This window comes from Pipra filicauda, unplaced genomic scaffold (assembly GCF_003945595.2).
Source record: "Pipra filicauda isolate LSUMZ 115617 unplaced genomic scaffold, ASM394559v2 scaffold266_size1643727_pilon, whole genome shotgun sequence".
Taxonomy (NCBI): domain Eukaryota; kingdom Metazoa; phylum Chordata; class Aves; order Passeriformes; family Pipridae; genus Pipra; species Pipra filicauda.
The window spans coordinates 802335-817660 of NW_024104383.1; the positions used below are offsets into that span (position 1 = coordinate 802335).

Consider the following 15326-nt stretch of genomic DNA (forward strand, 5'->3'; position numbering starts at 1 on the left):
ATGAGGATTTGCTGCACTTTGAGGGGAAGCAGGGAACAGTCCAACAAAGACACAGATCCAGCATCCCTGCTTCCTTAAGGTCAGCGGGAGATGGACAGTGCTGAGGGGACGAACTTCCCAGGCTGATAGTGAACCCCTTAATGTCCCTGTTTCTGCCCAAAGCAAGGTTGTCCCGTGGGGAGGAGCACCAGGGAGGCTGCCGGGACGTGCCCGGAGCAGCGGCCGCCCTGCCCAGCTCACCTCGGGCGCGATGTAGTCCGGAGTGCCACAGAAGGTCTTGGTGGTCACCCCATCCCAGATGTTCTCCTTGCACATGCCGAAGTCTGCGATCTTTATGTGCCCCTCGCTATCCAGCATCACGTTGTCCAGCTTCAGGTCTCTGCAGAGTGAGAGCAAACCCGTGACACAACGGACAACACGAGTCTCCCGACTCCTGGAGCTCTGCTGGACTGCTGACCTCCAGCTTTGTCTCACACCCCAGACTCTTTGCAGGGGACATGAGTAACAATAAGCCAGAGATCTGTCAGGATGGAGTGTTTATTTTACTTTTAACTCACAGGAACACCATGCTGGGCACAGCGCTTTGAAGTGTATGATGGAAAATACTCATCTGGCAGGGGATGGGTTGAACTGATTTTGTTTTTTTGCTCCTATGAAAATCAAAGTGCACTTAAAGCTCCCAGCAATGAAGAAGCCCCTATTCAGCACAAGTCCCTGCCTCACCTGTGCTCTGCTCCCCATGAAATACACATCAGCTGTGTTTCTCTCTGATCCTCACCCACAGAATACCTGTTTGTGGTACCCAACTTCCCAGAAGCTCTGCTCCTCAGAATGAGCTGCAGGGATGGATCCAGCTGCAGAGCCCCGGATCCAACTCCCAGCCCCAACTCAGAGGTGGGTGCTCCAGCCTCGAGGACACTTCTGTAGCAAACAGTATTTTGGTGCAATTTCTACACTCTTGCTGGTTTTAAGGCTGCTTTTTCCAATTATCATGTCAGTGCTTAGAACCCCAACAGGCCAAAGGCAGATGGATAGGAGCTGGGATTCAGACTCGGAGGAAGGAAGGAAGCAGGGGCACTGGGGACTGACAAACCAAGAAATCTCTCTGCAGCAGAGGATGGCAAAAAACATCTCTCATGTCAAGTTTGCTCTACTTCTTTCATCTCCAGCATCTCCCTTTGCAGGGCACTTAATGGTATCTGACACTCATTAGGATGCTCCGCTCCACCCTGGGCTCTGGGAATTCTCCTGAGCAGGGAAGAGCAGTGAACACTGGTTTCAGAGCCAAACCAGCAGCCTCTGAGCCTGGTCTGGCACGTGGCAGCGACCCAGATCCTCTGGGTGCCCTAATCATACTGGGAATGGCAAAGGAGATGCAGTGGCTGAAGCAGAAGTGACACTCACACTGCAGAGCTCGGAACCAGCCCCTGGTGAGTGCTTCCTCCAGTGTTAATGGTAGGAGAGAAGTGCCCTGAGGGGCTGGGAGCTGCTCCAGGCTGCCAGCCAGCATTTGTGTTGTGTGGAGAGAAACACGTGGAACGGGGGCAAGAGAGAACCAGAGGTGCCTTCCTATAAACTGGGATAAAGCAGGAGCCTCCTCCAAACCAGCGGCACCTCGAGGCTCCCAGCTCTGCTTGGGGGTGTGGAACGTGCTGATGGCCGGACTCGACGATCTCAGAGGTCTTTTCCAACCTTAATGATTCTGTGATTCTACCTACAGGCAGCTGCCAGATCCTGCCCATGGCACAGGCAGGGAGAGCCCTGGACCGGGGCTGTGGCAGATGGGGAGCCCAGAGCCTCTGGCCGGAGGTCCAGGGCAGGGGAGGAAGGAGGAACCTGCTCACCTACCGATAAATGATGCCTTTGCTCTGCAGGAAGAAGAGGCCAATGGCTATTTCTGCTGCGTAGAACCTGAAATGGGAGATTCAAAAGGAAGGCTGATAATTAAAGGAGATGAATCAAAATGAAAACCTTTCAAATCCGATCACAGTGAATGAAGCATCTGAAGGCTTTCAGGAACACATCCTGCTCTGTCCAGCTCACGGGGGACAGGAGCCAAAAGGCACCAGTTAACACTCAGGTTGGCCATGCCAGCAGAGGAGCCAACACCCAGCGTCCTTTTCTCCCCCCAGGGAGGGGGGAAGCCTCCAAAACCTCCCTGCCTTGTGCTTTCATTTACATAAATTTATTTATTTAGCTCAGTTATTTACAAGTGCAATGTATCTCAAAGGTGAGGTGGAGGTACCAGCATCCTTGGCAAAGACTTCTCCTGCTTCTTCCCAGTCCTGCTGTTTCCCCTCCCTTTCTGCCCAGGAATTGCACCACAAAGCCTATGCCTTGGGCTCTATTTCCAGCCACATGACACAAATACATCCCATACCTACCCCAAAGGTGCCAAACTACTGCACTTACACTGCGTGGGGCTCCTTGAACCTCCCGACCTGCTGGATCTGGTACATCAAGTCCCCACCATTCACATATTCCATCACAAAATACAAGCGATCCTAAAGGAAAAAAGAAACAATTAACAACAGAATTATCAGAGCAGGGAATCTGCAGGGGCCAGAAACAAGGACTGAGGCGATGGGCAGCTCCAATCTGTATTTCCATGGCAATACAGTCATCATCCCTGTGCTCCCCACGAGGTGCAGGGGGCTCATGTTCATACAGAGCCCAGAAGTGCTGATTCCTTTGCAACACTCGGGGCTGAAGCTCTGCACCTCTGCAGACAGACCCGCTGGAGAAGGCAAGTGGAGGAATCCCTAAACCAGAGGATTTTCACTTCCCAGGAATACGTTTGCTCTTCTTCACAGAATCTGTTTTCAGAGAGTTGGTCAGGCAGCTCCTCGCTGGCATTTCCCCACGCACTGCGTGGCTTCAATTAAGGGATGCACAGGAGACACGAGCACCTCCAGTGGGGACCAAACTCCACCCATGCCCACCATGACTTAGCCAAGCACCAGGAGGATGTGTGACATTCCCAGCCCTCTCCTGGGCCAGCAGTGCCAGGGTTGCACAGGTCTGCAGGGGATCCAGCTGCCCTTGATCAAGCTGGGGAGGCAGGAAGGAGCTGCATCCCTTCTCCTCACTCCTCCCAGCCTGGTCTGAGGGGCCACCTCATTTAACCACACATGGTTAGATGAGTCCTGAGGAGTTCAGAGGTGCTCTGAGGGCTGGAGCCCCTCCGCTCTGGAGCCGGGCCGGCAGAGCTGGGGTGTTCACCTGGAGAAGAGAGGGCTCTGGGGAGACCTGAGAGCCCCTTCCAGTGCCTAAAGGGGCTCCAAGAGAGCTGGGGAGGGACTCTGGACAAGGGCACGGAGTGACATGTGCCCTTGACACACAGGAGCCAAAGGACACCCTGGGCTGGCCCCATCCCAGCTCACGGAAGGAAGGACAGAGGCTGGAGCACTGAGAGCTGCAGGTTGGCAGCTTTACATAACACTTCATAATATTTCCTCATTTCCTCCCTAAATAAGCTTTGCCCTGCTTTTCAGACAGGAAGGACAAGGAGATCCAAAGAGATGCAGATGGAGCACTGCCATAAGAAGGGTTATGAAGGAACTGGGGTCATCAGCTCCAGCACTCCACAGGGCACAGCCCAGCCTGGCGATGCCCAGCCGGAGGAACTGGAGTCATTGGCTCCTGCCTCCTGGCACAGCCCACCCGGACAGGGGGGCAGCACCAAAGAGAATTAAATAGAGCACCAAAGGGGCAATTGGGCTGTGTAAAACACGTGACACTGATGGGATAGAAGGGCAAATTCAGTTTGGGGATTTTGGAGCCCCCCACTCTGTAAAGGACTGCCCTGCCAGCCCGCGGGGGAGGCACATGCAGGCAATGTCACCTTGAGCAGGCAGAGCCACGGCAGCCAGGCTGTGACAGCCACGGGAGAGCAGAGCAACGCTGTGCTCGGCTGCAGCTGCTTCCTAAATATATCGATCGGCTTCAAGAAGGAAGAATATTAAAAAGACGGTCTCTTGAAACAGCCAGCTGAGCTCTAAAAGCAGGAGCTGAGCTTTCCTCATTTGGGTGGGGAAGGGAACGCTGGTGCTTCAGAGAAAAATGCCATGAGTAAAGCAGGCAGATGGCTGGGCAGCCCACGGGCTGGGAGGGAGGGATGGATGGGCACAGAACGCTGTCCTGGCTCCTGTCGGAGGCAGAAAGGACGGCGTCTGTCCAAGTCTGGAGCATCCAAACTCACTGAGCAACAGCACAGTTCGGAGATGTAAATCCCACTGCAGAGCCTGGCATGGAGCCGGTGACACCCCCCTTCGCTGGGCAGACAAGGTGCAGCTCCCAGGCTCCTTCCAGTGCCCTTCTCCTAATTAACCGCTTATTAACCTGATTAACCGTTTAGTCCATCCCCTGCCCGACCCCACACTGGAAACGAGTGGCAGCGCCAGGACAGCACCCACCCTCCACATCCACCCCCTTATTAGACACTAGGGAGAAATCCGTCCCTGTGAGGGTGGGGAGGCCCTGGCACAGGTCACCCAGAGAAGCTGTGGCTGCCCCATCCCTGAAAGTGTCCAAGGCCAGGTTGGAGAGGGTCCCTGCCCATGGCAGGGGGCGGAACTGAGTGATTTTTGAGGTCCCTTCCAACCTAAACCATTCCAGGATTCTGTGCTCCTGTGATTTACCATCTCAAAGTTGCTGCAGCTGCTTTGTGCTGTTCCCTTTGTGCTGTGCCCCAGAGGGAACCAAGGTCACCAGTGAAGGCACAGCTCACCTGGGGACACCCAGGGACCCCTGGCTCACACCTTTCCCTGGAGCCCAGGATCTCACTGGGATCTTTGAAGGCAGAGCACTCCAGGACATGCCATCACAGGCATCTCTTGCCCTTCAGCCCCAGGCAGGAGCTCTCTCTCACTGCTCATCTTCGCTCTTTCTTTAACACAGATTTAGGGCTCGTGTCTCTCCCGAAGCCGCTGAGCCAACAGCCTCGGCTGAGAATTGTGCTCTGGACTGTGCTCCCAGAAATCAAAGTGCTTTGTGCCAGCGTTTGATAATACACCCTGCTATACATTTTGATTACATTACAAATACGATTACTATTAAGCTACTATAGGTCTGCCAGGAATAATCCCGCGCTGACTCACTTCAGATGCCAGTGAGATGCTGTGTGAAATAGCTGCTCCTGCCACATTTCTGATTACTGTGCTGCAAAGCCAGGCCGCAGGCTTTAAACACTCAATGTGTTTGGTAAATGAAATTTCTGGAATAATATTAAAATGTAATCCTCCTGGAAAGCATTGTCATCGTTCTAAAGGACTCTGCTGATTCCCTCTCCCGGCTCCCACTGACACAGGCCTGGACATTCTCATTCACAGGTTGTTTGAGGGCTGGGCAGGGATTGTGTTAGAGGTCCCCTGTCCCCTTCTCCACTCCTGACTCGTACAAACCCAATCACATGCCCATTTCAAACTGGATTTCCTGTGGTTTGGATTAGGTTTCTCCCTTTATTCAGGGATTTTATCACAGGGATGAGTTCTAGGAAAAACTGCAGCACTTGGCAATTGAATCATAAGGGACATTGCGGGCTGGGGGTGCCTGAGGGGCTGGGAAATCACTACTAACACCATGAACAGCTCCCTGATGAAAACATCTCAGGGGAGTGCAGCTATTGGACATTACACTCTCGTTTCACACCCCCACATTTTGTCATGGAGACACTTTTGCCAGAGAGGTGGACAAGCTGTGAGGTTGCCAAGGCAGAGAATACAGGGCTTCTTTGGCAAGAGCAGTGATGTACAGAGAATCAGGGAATCCCGGAATGGTCTGGGTTGGAAGGGACCTTAAAAATCATCCAGTTCTACCTGTGCCATTGGCAGGGACACCTTCCACTAGCCCAGGTTGCTCCAAGCCCCATCCAATCTGGCCTATCCATTTGCCAAGGGTCAGGCTCCCAGGGCTCAGGGTCCACAGTCCCTCCTGCCCCTTGCCCAGGGACAAGCTGTGGCACCAGCACTTACCATGGTCTGGAAGCAGGAGTGGAGCTGGGTCAGGAATGGAGGCTTCCCAGAGAGAGCCAGGACACGTTTTTCCACCATCGTGCACTCCACATCATCATCCTGGATAACAACGTCCTTCTTCAGGATCTTCACAGCATAGAGCTCGTCTGTGCCCTTCCTCTCCGCCAGCATCACCTACTCAGGGTGGAGGATAAGTGCAGGATCAAGGGAAATGTGGATTTTAAATGCCTTGACCTTAAATAGTTAAACTAATGGCTTGCTTATTATCCTGCGGCTCCTGTTACAACCCTGAGAAGAGCTTCAGGTGCCAAATGATGCAGAAAGCTATCAGGGGTATTGCCAAAAGCATTTAGGGACACCAAGTCTAATGAGTAACAAGTCTACTCCCTCACCACCTCATTGCCTGGAGGAGCCCATCCCAAGGGTTTGCTGATGTCTGAGCCCAGCTCACCCTCCAGCACCCCCAGCCCTGAGTCAGGGCCCAGGGCAGCACCCTCAGAGTGTCACCAGCAACAGGGGAGGCTGTCAAGAGTCTGGACACAGAATCCATCAAATTACAAAGTGGTAAAAATTTAAAGTGGAAAAGAGTCAGTCTATAGTGAATAGTAAGGAAAAAACCACACAATTTTCTCTGTTTCACCCTGCCCCCCAACAGTGACCAAACCCCACTGTGAGCGGGTCCATCCCCCAGCCAAAGCCTCTCCCAGCCAGAAGAATCCATCCAACCTCTCATTTCAAGCCAGTCTCACCCATTTACAGGTTTATTTATTGCAGTAAATGGGATTCACTGCTTCTGATGGTGCAAATCCCCCGGGTTAATCCCATCAGCCCAGCGAGGGTCCCCATCCCAACCCACCACGCTCCATCAGCCTAAGCTGCTCCTTGTGCTGCCAGCAACACAAACCGACTCTGAAACCACACTTTGCCTCCCATTTTCCCTCTTGCACTCTCTCATCACATTAGATTGGAGTGCTGGCTGGAAATGAATTGCTTTTCATTTGAAGGAGTCGGCAGAAATCCTCCAGTCACATCGGGAACAGCAGCTCGGGGGTTTTGGAAATAAATTATGTGAAGTCAACATCAATAGGGTGGAACTGAAATGCACTTCAGGCTGGGGCAGACTGGCAGAAGACACACGAGCGGGTCTCGGGATGACTTTTGAGACTCTAAGGACAGCCGGATTAACCCTCTTGTGTTCCAGCCCTGGCACAGCTGCCCAGGGCAGGGGTGGAGTCCCCATCCCTGGAGGGATTTAACAGATGTGTGCATGTGGCACCTGGGGACATGAGTTAGTGGTGGCCTTGGCAGTGCTATGGGAAAGGTTGGACTCGACAATCTTAGAAGGCTTTTCCAACCTCAGTGATTCTGTGATTCTGTTCTATGACACAGCCCAAGGACCAGGGATGACAAGGCAGGGACACAGCCCAAGGATTGAGATCTTCATTGCCCACCCACTTGTTTGAGTGAAAGTACCAGTGGGAGAGGGAACGGCCCCTTCCGAGCGCACGCGGCTCTGGCTTGTTCCCGGCACTGGCTCTGGGGAGCTCGGCTGTCCTGGACACGCTGCCTGTCAGGATTAGCTGGGAATGGCGCTGGAGCTCCTCAGAGCCAAGTGCTCTGGAGCAGGTGCTGACATTTCCCTCTCCATCAGCGGGGTGGGACTGCAGCAGCCACGCACCGATTCATCTCTCACAGGGCTGGGCCGTGGGCTGGCGGCTCAGGGACCTCGGCAGAGCACTGATTCACTCACTGGTGCTCGAGAAACACTGAGAGCCCAGAGCAGCTCGTTGTGCTGCTGGGATGGAACCCAGCAAGGCACAGGCACTGGGACCAGCTCTGGGCTTCGCCTTTTCCTGCTACCGGTTCCCTGAGATGTTTGCAACAGCCCTTTGCACCACACACAGGCACGGACAGACGGACACCCTGCCTGCAGCCACGGAACAGTAACGACGGGACAAGGGGGAATGGCTTCACACTGACAGAGAGGAGGGTTAGACGGGATATTGGCAAGAAATTCCTCCCTGGGAGGGTGGTGAGGCCCTGGCACAGGTTGCCCAGAGAAGCTGTGGCTGCCCCATCCCTGGAAGTGTCCAAGGCCAGGCTGGACCGGGCTTGGAGCAACCTGGGCTAGTAAAAAGTGACCCTGCCCATAGCAGGGGGTGGGATGGGATGAGCTTTAAGGTCCCTTTCAACCCAAACCATTACATGTTTCTCTGCCAGGGCAGCAGACACAGCTGCCTCACGTGGAGTCTGCACCTCTGCCCTCCCTTCTGATTCTGCCCAAACTGAACTGTTTTGGTTCATTGCCTCCATTTATCACCATTTTTACACAAGTTGAGCTTTACAAGGTGCTGTACACAGGTGCTAAAAACAGGGCTGATTTCTAAGTGATAAAAGCAGACAGGCTTTGCTGTTCAAAATTGGTGGAAAAGAAGCAACTGTTCCAAGAATAGAGTTTGTGGGAAAATTAAACCTGTTACCTGGGAGTAAGGGCATTATATACAATATTAGTTATATACAGACCTGCCCTGCTATCCATAACCCTTTCAGGGGAAAGTTAACTAAACCAGGGAGCCTCTGAGCCTGGCATCTGCTGCTGCCCTGAAGGGACCTTGCTGGGGACGTGGCTCCCACCCCCCTGTGCAGCGAGGCAGAGCTTGGCTGGGGTACCACCACAAATGCAAAAAACTGCTCCAGGGCACACATGGGCTGTGAACGGTTCATGCAGCAGCTTCCCAATGACACGGCAACCCCCAGCACAGCTGAGCCAGCCCTGCTTTGCTGGGATGTGAAAGGCAAAAGGACCCTCCAAGCTGCTGAGAACCAGCGGGTGACACACGGGGGACCCCGGATGCGAAGTGTGAGCCCAGGAGTGCAGGGATGGTGGAAACCACCTGCTGCCCTAGCCCTCAGTCACGTCTGGGCTGTGTTCCCCTCTCCTGTGTTAAAGAATCACAGAATCATTGAGGTTGGAAAAGACCTCCAAGATCATAGAGTCCAACTTATGACTGATCCCCACCTTGTCTCCCAGCCCAGAGCACCGAGTGCCACGTCCAGTTGTACCTTGGACACCTCCAGGGATGGGGACTCCACCACCTCCCTGGGCAGCCCCTTCCAATGCCTGACCACCCTTTCCATAAAGAAATTCTTCCTGACGTCTTTCTGGTGTCCTGATGTCTGGAGGTATTTAAATACCAAGAGATGCAAACAGGCAAATGCCCCAGCACAGTCGGTGATGCCCTGACCAGAGCCATGCACAGATTGTGGTTGATTATCACAGCACATGAAAACTGTGTTCCATTGGACTGGAATCCAGAACTGCAGTGGCCAAAGGCTCCACCCTGCTCAGCAAAACACCACAAAACCCCCCAAAAGCCTGACAGCTAGAGAGCACAACAGATTGATTAGCTGCAAAAATATGAGCAAGCCACGTAATTTCCTTTTCCTCTATTTATATTACAGCAAAGCAAACCCAGGGTGGGCTGTGCCAAGTGCTGCCTCCCTCCCTGGGAAGGTCTCCCTGCCCATGCCAGTCCATGGAGTGCTGCCACCAGCCACAGTCCCGGGGGCTTGGTGGGACTCACGACCAGGGGAGCCCAGGGAGATCCCAGAGCACCAGGAGCAAACAGGGCCACCCTGTGTCCTGGGGCTGAATGCACCAACCCAGGATTCTGCACACCCAAGCCCCTATTTTCCAAACCAGATCCATTTTCCACCCCCTAAACTCTGCTGCCTGGCTCGGGGGACCTCCATCTGCCAGCACACTCGCTGGGAAGCAGATTGCATTCTTTTTTAATTTTTTTTTTTGGTGCAGAAAAAAGCTGATATTTAACTTGATTTATTCCTGTAATATAGAGTATTGTTTGGGAATGCTTCAGCATAAAAACTGGAGATATTCTGAACATAGAGAAAGCAAGTTTGTTAAACTCCACCGAGGCCAACATATTGGTACTCCTGACCTGGACTGCCAGAGTGTGGAGAGAGAAAAATACCAAGCAGTAAATCTGAGATCCTGATGCCAAAGAGTTAACAGAGAGAGACAGAGACTCACTAAAATAGTGTGGTTATAGTCCAAGAGCTCTCACAGCCAGCAGGGACTGGGAGGAGGGAGGCTGGCAGCAGGCAGCCAGCCCAGGAGCAGGCAGTGCCAGCCCTAGGAGGGAAGGCCACGGTGCCAGCCCTGGAGAAGGACGGTGATGCCACGAGCACAGAGTGGGCTGCTGGGCACGCCAAGGGCTGCAGGGGGCTGAGCCCCTGGGCTCCCTCCCCTCTGTGCCCCCTGCCTGGCTCCGGGCACACGCCCTCACTGTCCCTGACCAGGAGCAGGCACAGACCCCTGTGCTGTGCCAGCCCGTGCCCCCGAGCAGGGGGATGCCGTGGGGAAGTGCAGGCACACGTGAGCAGGAGGCTGCCTCTGCCCGCAGAAACCAATGGTGCCGTTTTAATTAGCGCTAATTAGCATATTTATAACATGCTGTTCCAGGGAACAGTTTCTGTCACACATTCCCTTATATAAGCCACGGAGCCAACTGAAGAGTTTGCTAATGTTTCTCAAATTTAAGGAAAGAAGGCGGGGGGGCTACACGATGCACAGCCACAGTCTCCAGATGCCAGCACTGAGTTTGAAAGGGATGAGGTGTTGGGAGGGAGGGAAAGGGGACATGGATATATCTCTGTGTGAGCAGCAAGGGCACGAGGCTTTCCTGCTCCCCAGGATACCAACCCACAGCAAAGGGGTCCAATGGTGAGTTCTGGGCAGGAACCCCAGGCTGATGCTCTGAGTGCTGGGGACCATCAGGATCTCCCTGTTTTCCACCTGTCAAAGGTGTTTCCATGGATCTCTGAGCTCTCCATCTCCAGAGAGGGAGCAAACACCCAAACAGAGGCTGGGACCTCCCCAGGCTCCACGGCCATCAGGAGAAGGCTGAGGGAGGGAAGGGGTGTCCCTGCTGCACCCCTGTGCTCAGGTGATGGGGGAACATCACTCCCCTGCACACCCTCCTCATCTTCACTACCTGCCCAAGGAATGAGTCTGTTGGCAGAACAATATTTCCTGCAATTAAGGGGGAATTCACTAATGACAGTGGTGCTGGGCCAGTCATCACACCAGCAGACACCAGGCCAGTGTCCAGTGAGAACCATCCACCTCCCGTGGAGCCCCAGCAGCCCCTGGAGCACTGGGATCCCAAATGGAAATCATGAGAGAGTTGGAAAGACCCCAAGAAGAATGAAGGCTCTGAGTCACATAATTATCACAAGAATGAAGTTCTGTTACTGCTTATATATCCCACGTATTTGTAACTATTAGGAAAAAAATAAAGACCAAATAAAAAAGAGCTTTAAAGACACAGCTCAGCCCCCCACTTCCCAAAAGGGGCCAGATGGTTTTTGTGATGGTCTCATCAGACTTCTCAGGTGTTTCCCGCTGTGACCCAGAGGTCACAGTCCAGAGGGAGCCAAGCTGGGCTCCCAGCACCGTGACACCAGTGCTCCCACTCAGAGCGAGGACAGGTCACACTGGAGCAGCCACACGAAACTTATCTTAAATATAGACAGTGTCAAGGAGAATTTGGTGCCTCACCTTCCCAAAGCTTCCTTTTCCCAGCACCATCAGGAAGTTGAAGTCCGAAAGCTTCATCCGATCTCTGCTCCCGTTGTTGTCAAATTTGGAAATGGCATTTCTTGTCTTCTCATCCGCAGCCTTGGACCCAGTTCCGATCTTGGCTCTCTGCAAGGGTGACACGGGACAGGGAGAAAAGAAAAAACATTTCTGAAATCAGCAGGGAGAAAGGGTGTTATAAACCCCAGTGCATGCCCCCAAAATCCCACCTAGTCAGCCCTTTCCCAGCTCAAACACCATCCTGAGCTTCGGGAACCTTTTCCATCACCGTGATGGGGACAGCACCAAGAAGGGCACTGGAGGAGTTACCAGCACTGGCACATGGCACAGATCAACTGCTGCCCAGTCAACCTCTGCCAGAGCAACTGGGAACCACCTCTGCCCACTGTCACCCTCTCCCCATGCCAGAAGGTAGCCTGCCACACTGTCTCATGCTCCAGGTCATCCAAAGCATAGAACAGAGCCTTAAAGAAGCTTTTTTCCTCAGAACAAGCTTCTGTCTCTCACCTCCTCAGAAAAGGATGGGTGAATATCTCACAGAAGATTTCACAGAATATTCTGAGTTGGAAGGGACCCACAAGGATCGAGTTCAGCTCTTAAGTGAATGGCCCATACAGGGATTGAACCCATAACCTTGGTGTATATAAATATATCAAGGCAAAACACAAGACTTTTTATCCAGCTCCACCTCCATTACTCCCCTTATGGGTCCCTTCCAACTTGAGATATTCCATGATTATATCTGATGTTGAAGAGAATCACACTCCTGTGCCAGGTCAGGTTGAACATAGGAAGCCCCAAATCTATTTGGAACAGCAGAGAACAGAGAGCCCCCCTCTCACACCCCCAACCACCCTCACAACCACAGCTGCTCACTGAGGACCTCCACAACCCCCCATGCTTAAACACCAAACCCCACCAGTGTCCTGGTACCTCCTCCCCAGGCCAGGGGCTGTCTGATGTGCCGAACCACTGCTTGAAAAAGCTATCTCACAATTTATTCTCTTTTAATTTATAGAACTGTGTGGCAGTGTGAGGCCTGTGCCGAGCTCAGCCTAGCATGAAATTCCATTAACCCGATCCCGGCGGTTCAATTTGGCTGCTGCTGGCAGCCCCTCCAGATAGCACCTCACGGGTAATCTCAAGCCTTTGCTGCTGCTAATTGGTTCTCACAAGGTTCTCCCTGCTGCTGAATTCCCCACTCAAGGTCACCTGCAGCACCTACGAGCATCTGAAAAGCTCCTGCACTGAAAACCGAAGGACTGGTCTCTGGCATTTTCAAACACCGTTGGTGTGACCACAGCTCTGCCCCGGGAAGAGGCTGGAACCCAAGGATGGGACCCGCTGCTGTCACTGGAGCCACACACATCCCGTCTGCTTCCCAGAGGGAAAAGATTCATACAGCGAAAAGGAAATAAAGTCACGTCTCCCAAAGCACAAGGGGTTTCCTCAGAGTCATCTTCAGGCTTTTCCAGCGTCCCCAAAGGACAGGGAGACCCAGGCAGGCGCTGTATTGACAACCAGCTCAGGTGACCAACAGCAGCTCTGACACAGCCCAACATGTCTCATTGAGCCCAACCAAATCACAGAACCACAGAATGATTTGGGTTGGAGGGACCTTAAAGATCATCCAGAGAGGATGATCAAAGAGGGGGAAAGAAGAGGATTTTCTTTTGCTCCATCTCAGCAAACCATCCAGCCTCAGGCCCAGCACCAGCAGACATGGGCTGAGCACCAGCACCCAGACCTGGGGTGTCCTGGGGTCCCTCCTGAGGCTGTGTATGAAGAGGGGCCGATTCAAACCCAGTCAGTCCAGCACTTGACCTGATATGCAGCATCACAGCATGTTCAGGAAGATCAGATGAGGATATAAACATAACCAGGCCTCCCTGACAGAGCAGGCTCAGGGTGTGGCTTAGCCAGGAGGGTGAAGGTCTTCCCAAAAAAGAGCCCAGAATAAGAGCTGGGGCAATGTAACGACCAGCACTCCCAAGGGAAGGGTCTTGCTTCTGCTGTCAAGCATCTCTAAGGACCCTAAGTGAACACAAAAGTCCTGTAACCTCTTTGTAATGCACTCCTAACACCTCCACAATCTCGAGACCTCTTTGAGGTTTACAACCGAAGTGTGCCAAGTATTGCTCACTAACTTTTTTTAAAAAAAAGCACTTGACCTTCGTTATCCAACTCCATTTGTCACAGTTAATTTACTACATCTGAATTTATGCAAGAGCAGCTGACATCCCCATCTCTCCAGCTGTCCCAGAGAGGGGCTGATAAAGAGTGAGCGGAGCTGGCAGGGATGTGGTGCCGGGATGCGGTGCCGGGATGTGGTGCCGGGATGCAGCACAGGGTTCCATGCTGGGCTCCTCTCGGACGGTCCTTGTCCAGCCCAGGCCGTGCTGGCTGTGACACAGCTGCAGGGAGCACAGCAGCACCTTGCTCAGGCTGTGGAGAGGGGCATGGCTCTGGCAGCAGCTCCACAAGCTTCCAGGCAGCTCCGTGTCCCCCAGGCTGGCACTGTGTCCTCCCTGCCAGGCTCCAGCACACTCCACTCCTCCCTCCCAACACCAGTACCAGCCATGGCCCAGCTGGAAGGGGATCCCCTGCCTGTAACACTGACTTCCTCACACGGGAGGAGGGGAGACACATCAAGGTCAGGGCATGGGTGTACTCTGGCACCTCTGGACTGTGTGCTTTCTGATCCGTAAAAAAATCATCATCTGACTTCCAGCACAGCATTTTAACACCACTGGAACATCATGAAATGCAACAGAAGACAGTTGTTAGTTTTTTATAGAGCCAACAACCATTGTTTGTAGCTAACTGTTGTGTTAGAACTGTCCTTTCTTGTATATTCAGGAAAGTTGTATATAAATAAGATAAAAAAAGAAAGGAGAACTCCAGCCTCTGCTACAATTATGGAGTTCATGCTGACAACCATAAGGGCAATTCTTTTATGTATGGCTCATTGCATGTAAGTCTCCAGATGTACCATGCTCATTCCCAAGGTTCTGGGGAGATTTTAGCTACACTGAGAAATGGCAAAGACCTGTTAACTCAGCAATGTCTGGATCAATCGTTCAGCAAGATCTTCCACGGCTTATTAAGTAGTAAATAGACATTTCTCCTTGAAGCCTCTGTGGGGAGTTGGACCCTACTCCATGTTCCCTGTGCTGCCAGGGAAAGAGCTGGCAGGGAAGGCCCCTTGCTGAGGGCACTGCAGGCAGGCAGCAAAGAAAACACCTGAGTCCAACAAAAATCAATTCACCTCAAATTTCTGCCTCAGTTCCTCGTTTCCTTCTTCTCCCTCGGGAGGCACTGGGACGTTGAAATACTCCCCCTCCTCCTGGCTCAGCAGCTTAAACCTGGAGGGAAAGTGAGAATGTCGGGTCAGGATGGCAGGTGGGGCTGCAGGTAGGCAGGACCTCACCCCTGCTCCGAGCATGGCATCCAGGTGAACCTTCCCCAAGGTCAGAAGACCCCCCAAACCATGCCCCTCAGCAAGCCCCAGACTCTCAGCCAGGTGGAGGGATGTTTTTGGGTCCCTCACTGTACTGGGGACCCCCACACCCTGGGGAGCACATCCACTGCCTGCTCTGGGGGGCACACAGAGCACTGACATCACTCTCAAATGAATCCTGACCCCAAAACCCACAGACAAAAGCATGTCTTTCTCATGACAGACACAGGCGTGGGCAAAGCCCCTCTCCATCAGCTGCCCCCCGAGGACAGCA

The 15326-nt window shown here is 53.1% G+C and overlaps 1 protein-coding gene across 2 annotated transcripts in view; it reads right to left on the minus strand.

Moving 5' to 3' along the window:
* The window catches only part of PRKCB (protein kinase C beta), a 98228-nt gene that overhangs the window by 18617 nt on the left and 64285 nt on the right, over nt 1-15326 (minus strand). For both annotated transcript variants that reach the window (XM_027736147.2, XM_027736145.2), the window contains exons 8-13: nt 14861-14957; nt 11554-11700; nt 5973-6146; nt 2413-2504; nt 1849-1911; nt 241-379 (exon numbers count right to left, since the gene is read on the minus strand). In XM_027736147.2, coding sequence (XP_027591948.1) covers nt 241-379; nt 1849-1911; nt 2413-2504; nt 5973-6146; nt 11554-11700; nt 14861-14957 — 712 coding nt within the window. The remainder of the gene's footprint in view (nt 1-240; nt 380-1848; nt 1912-2412; nt 2505-5972; nt 6147-11553; nt 11701-14860; nt 14958-15326) is intronic.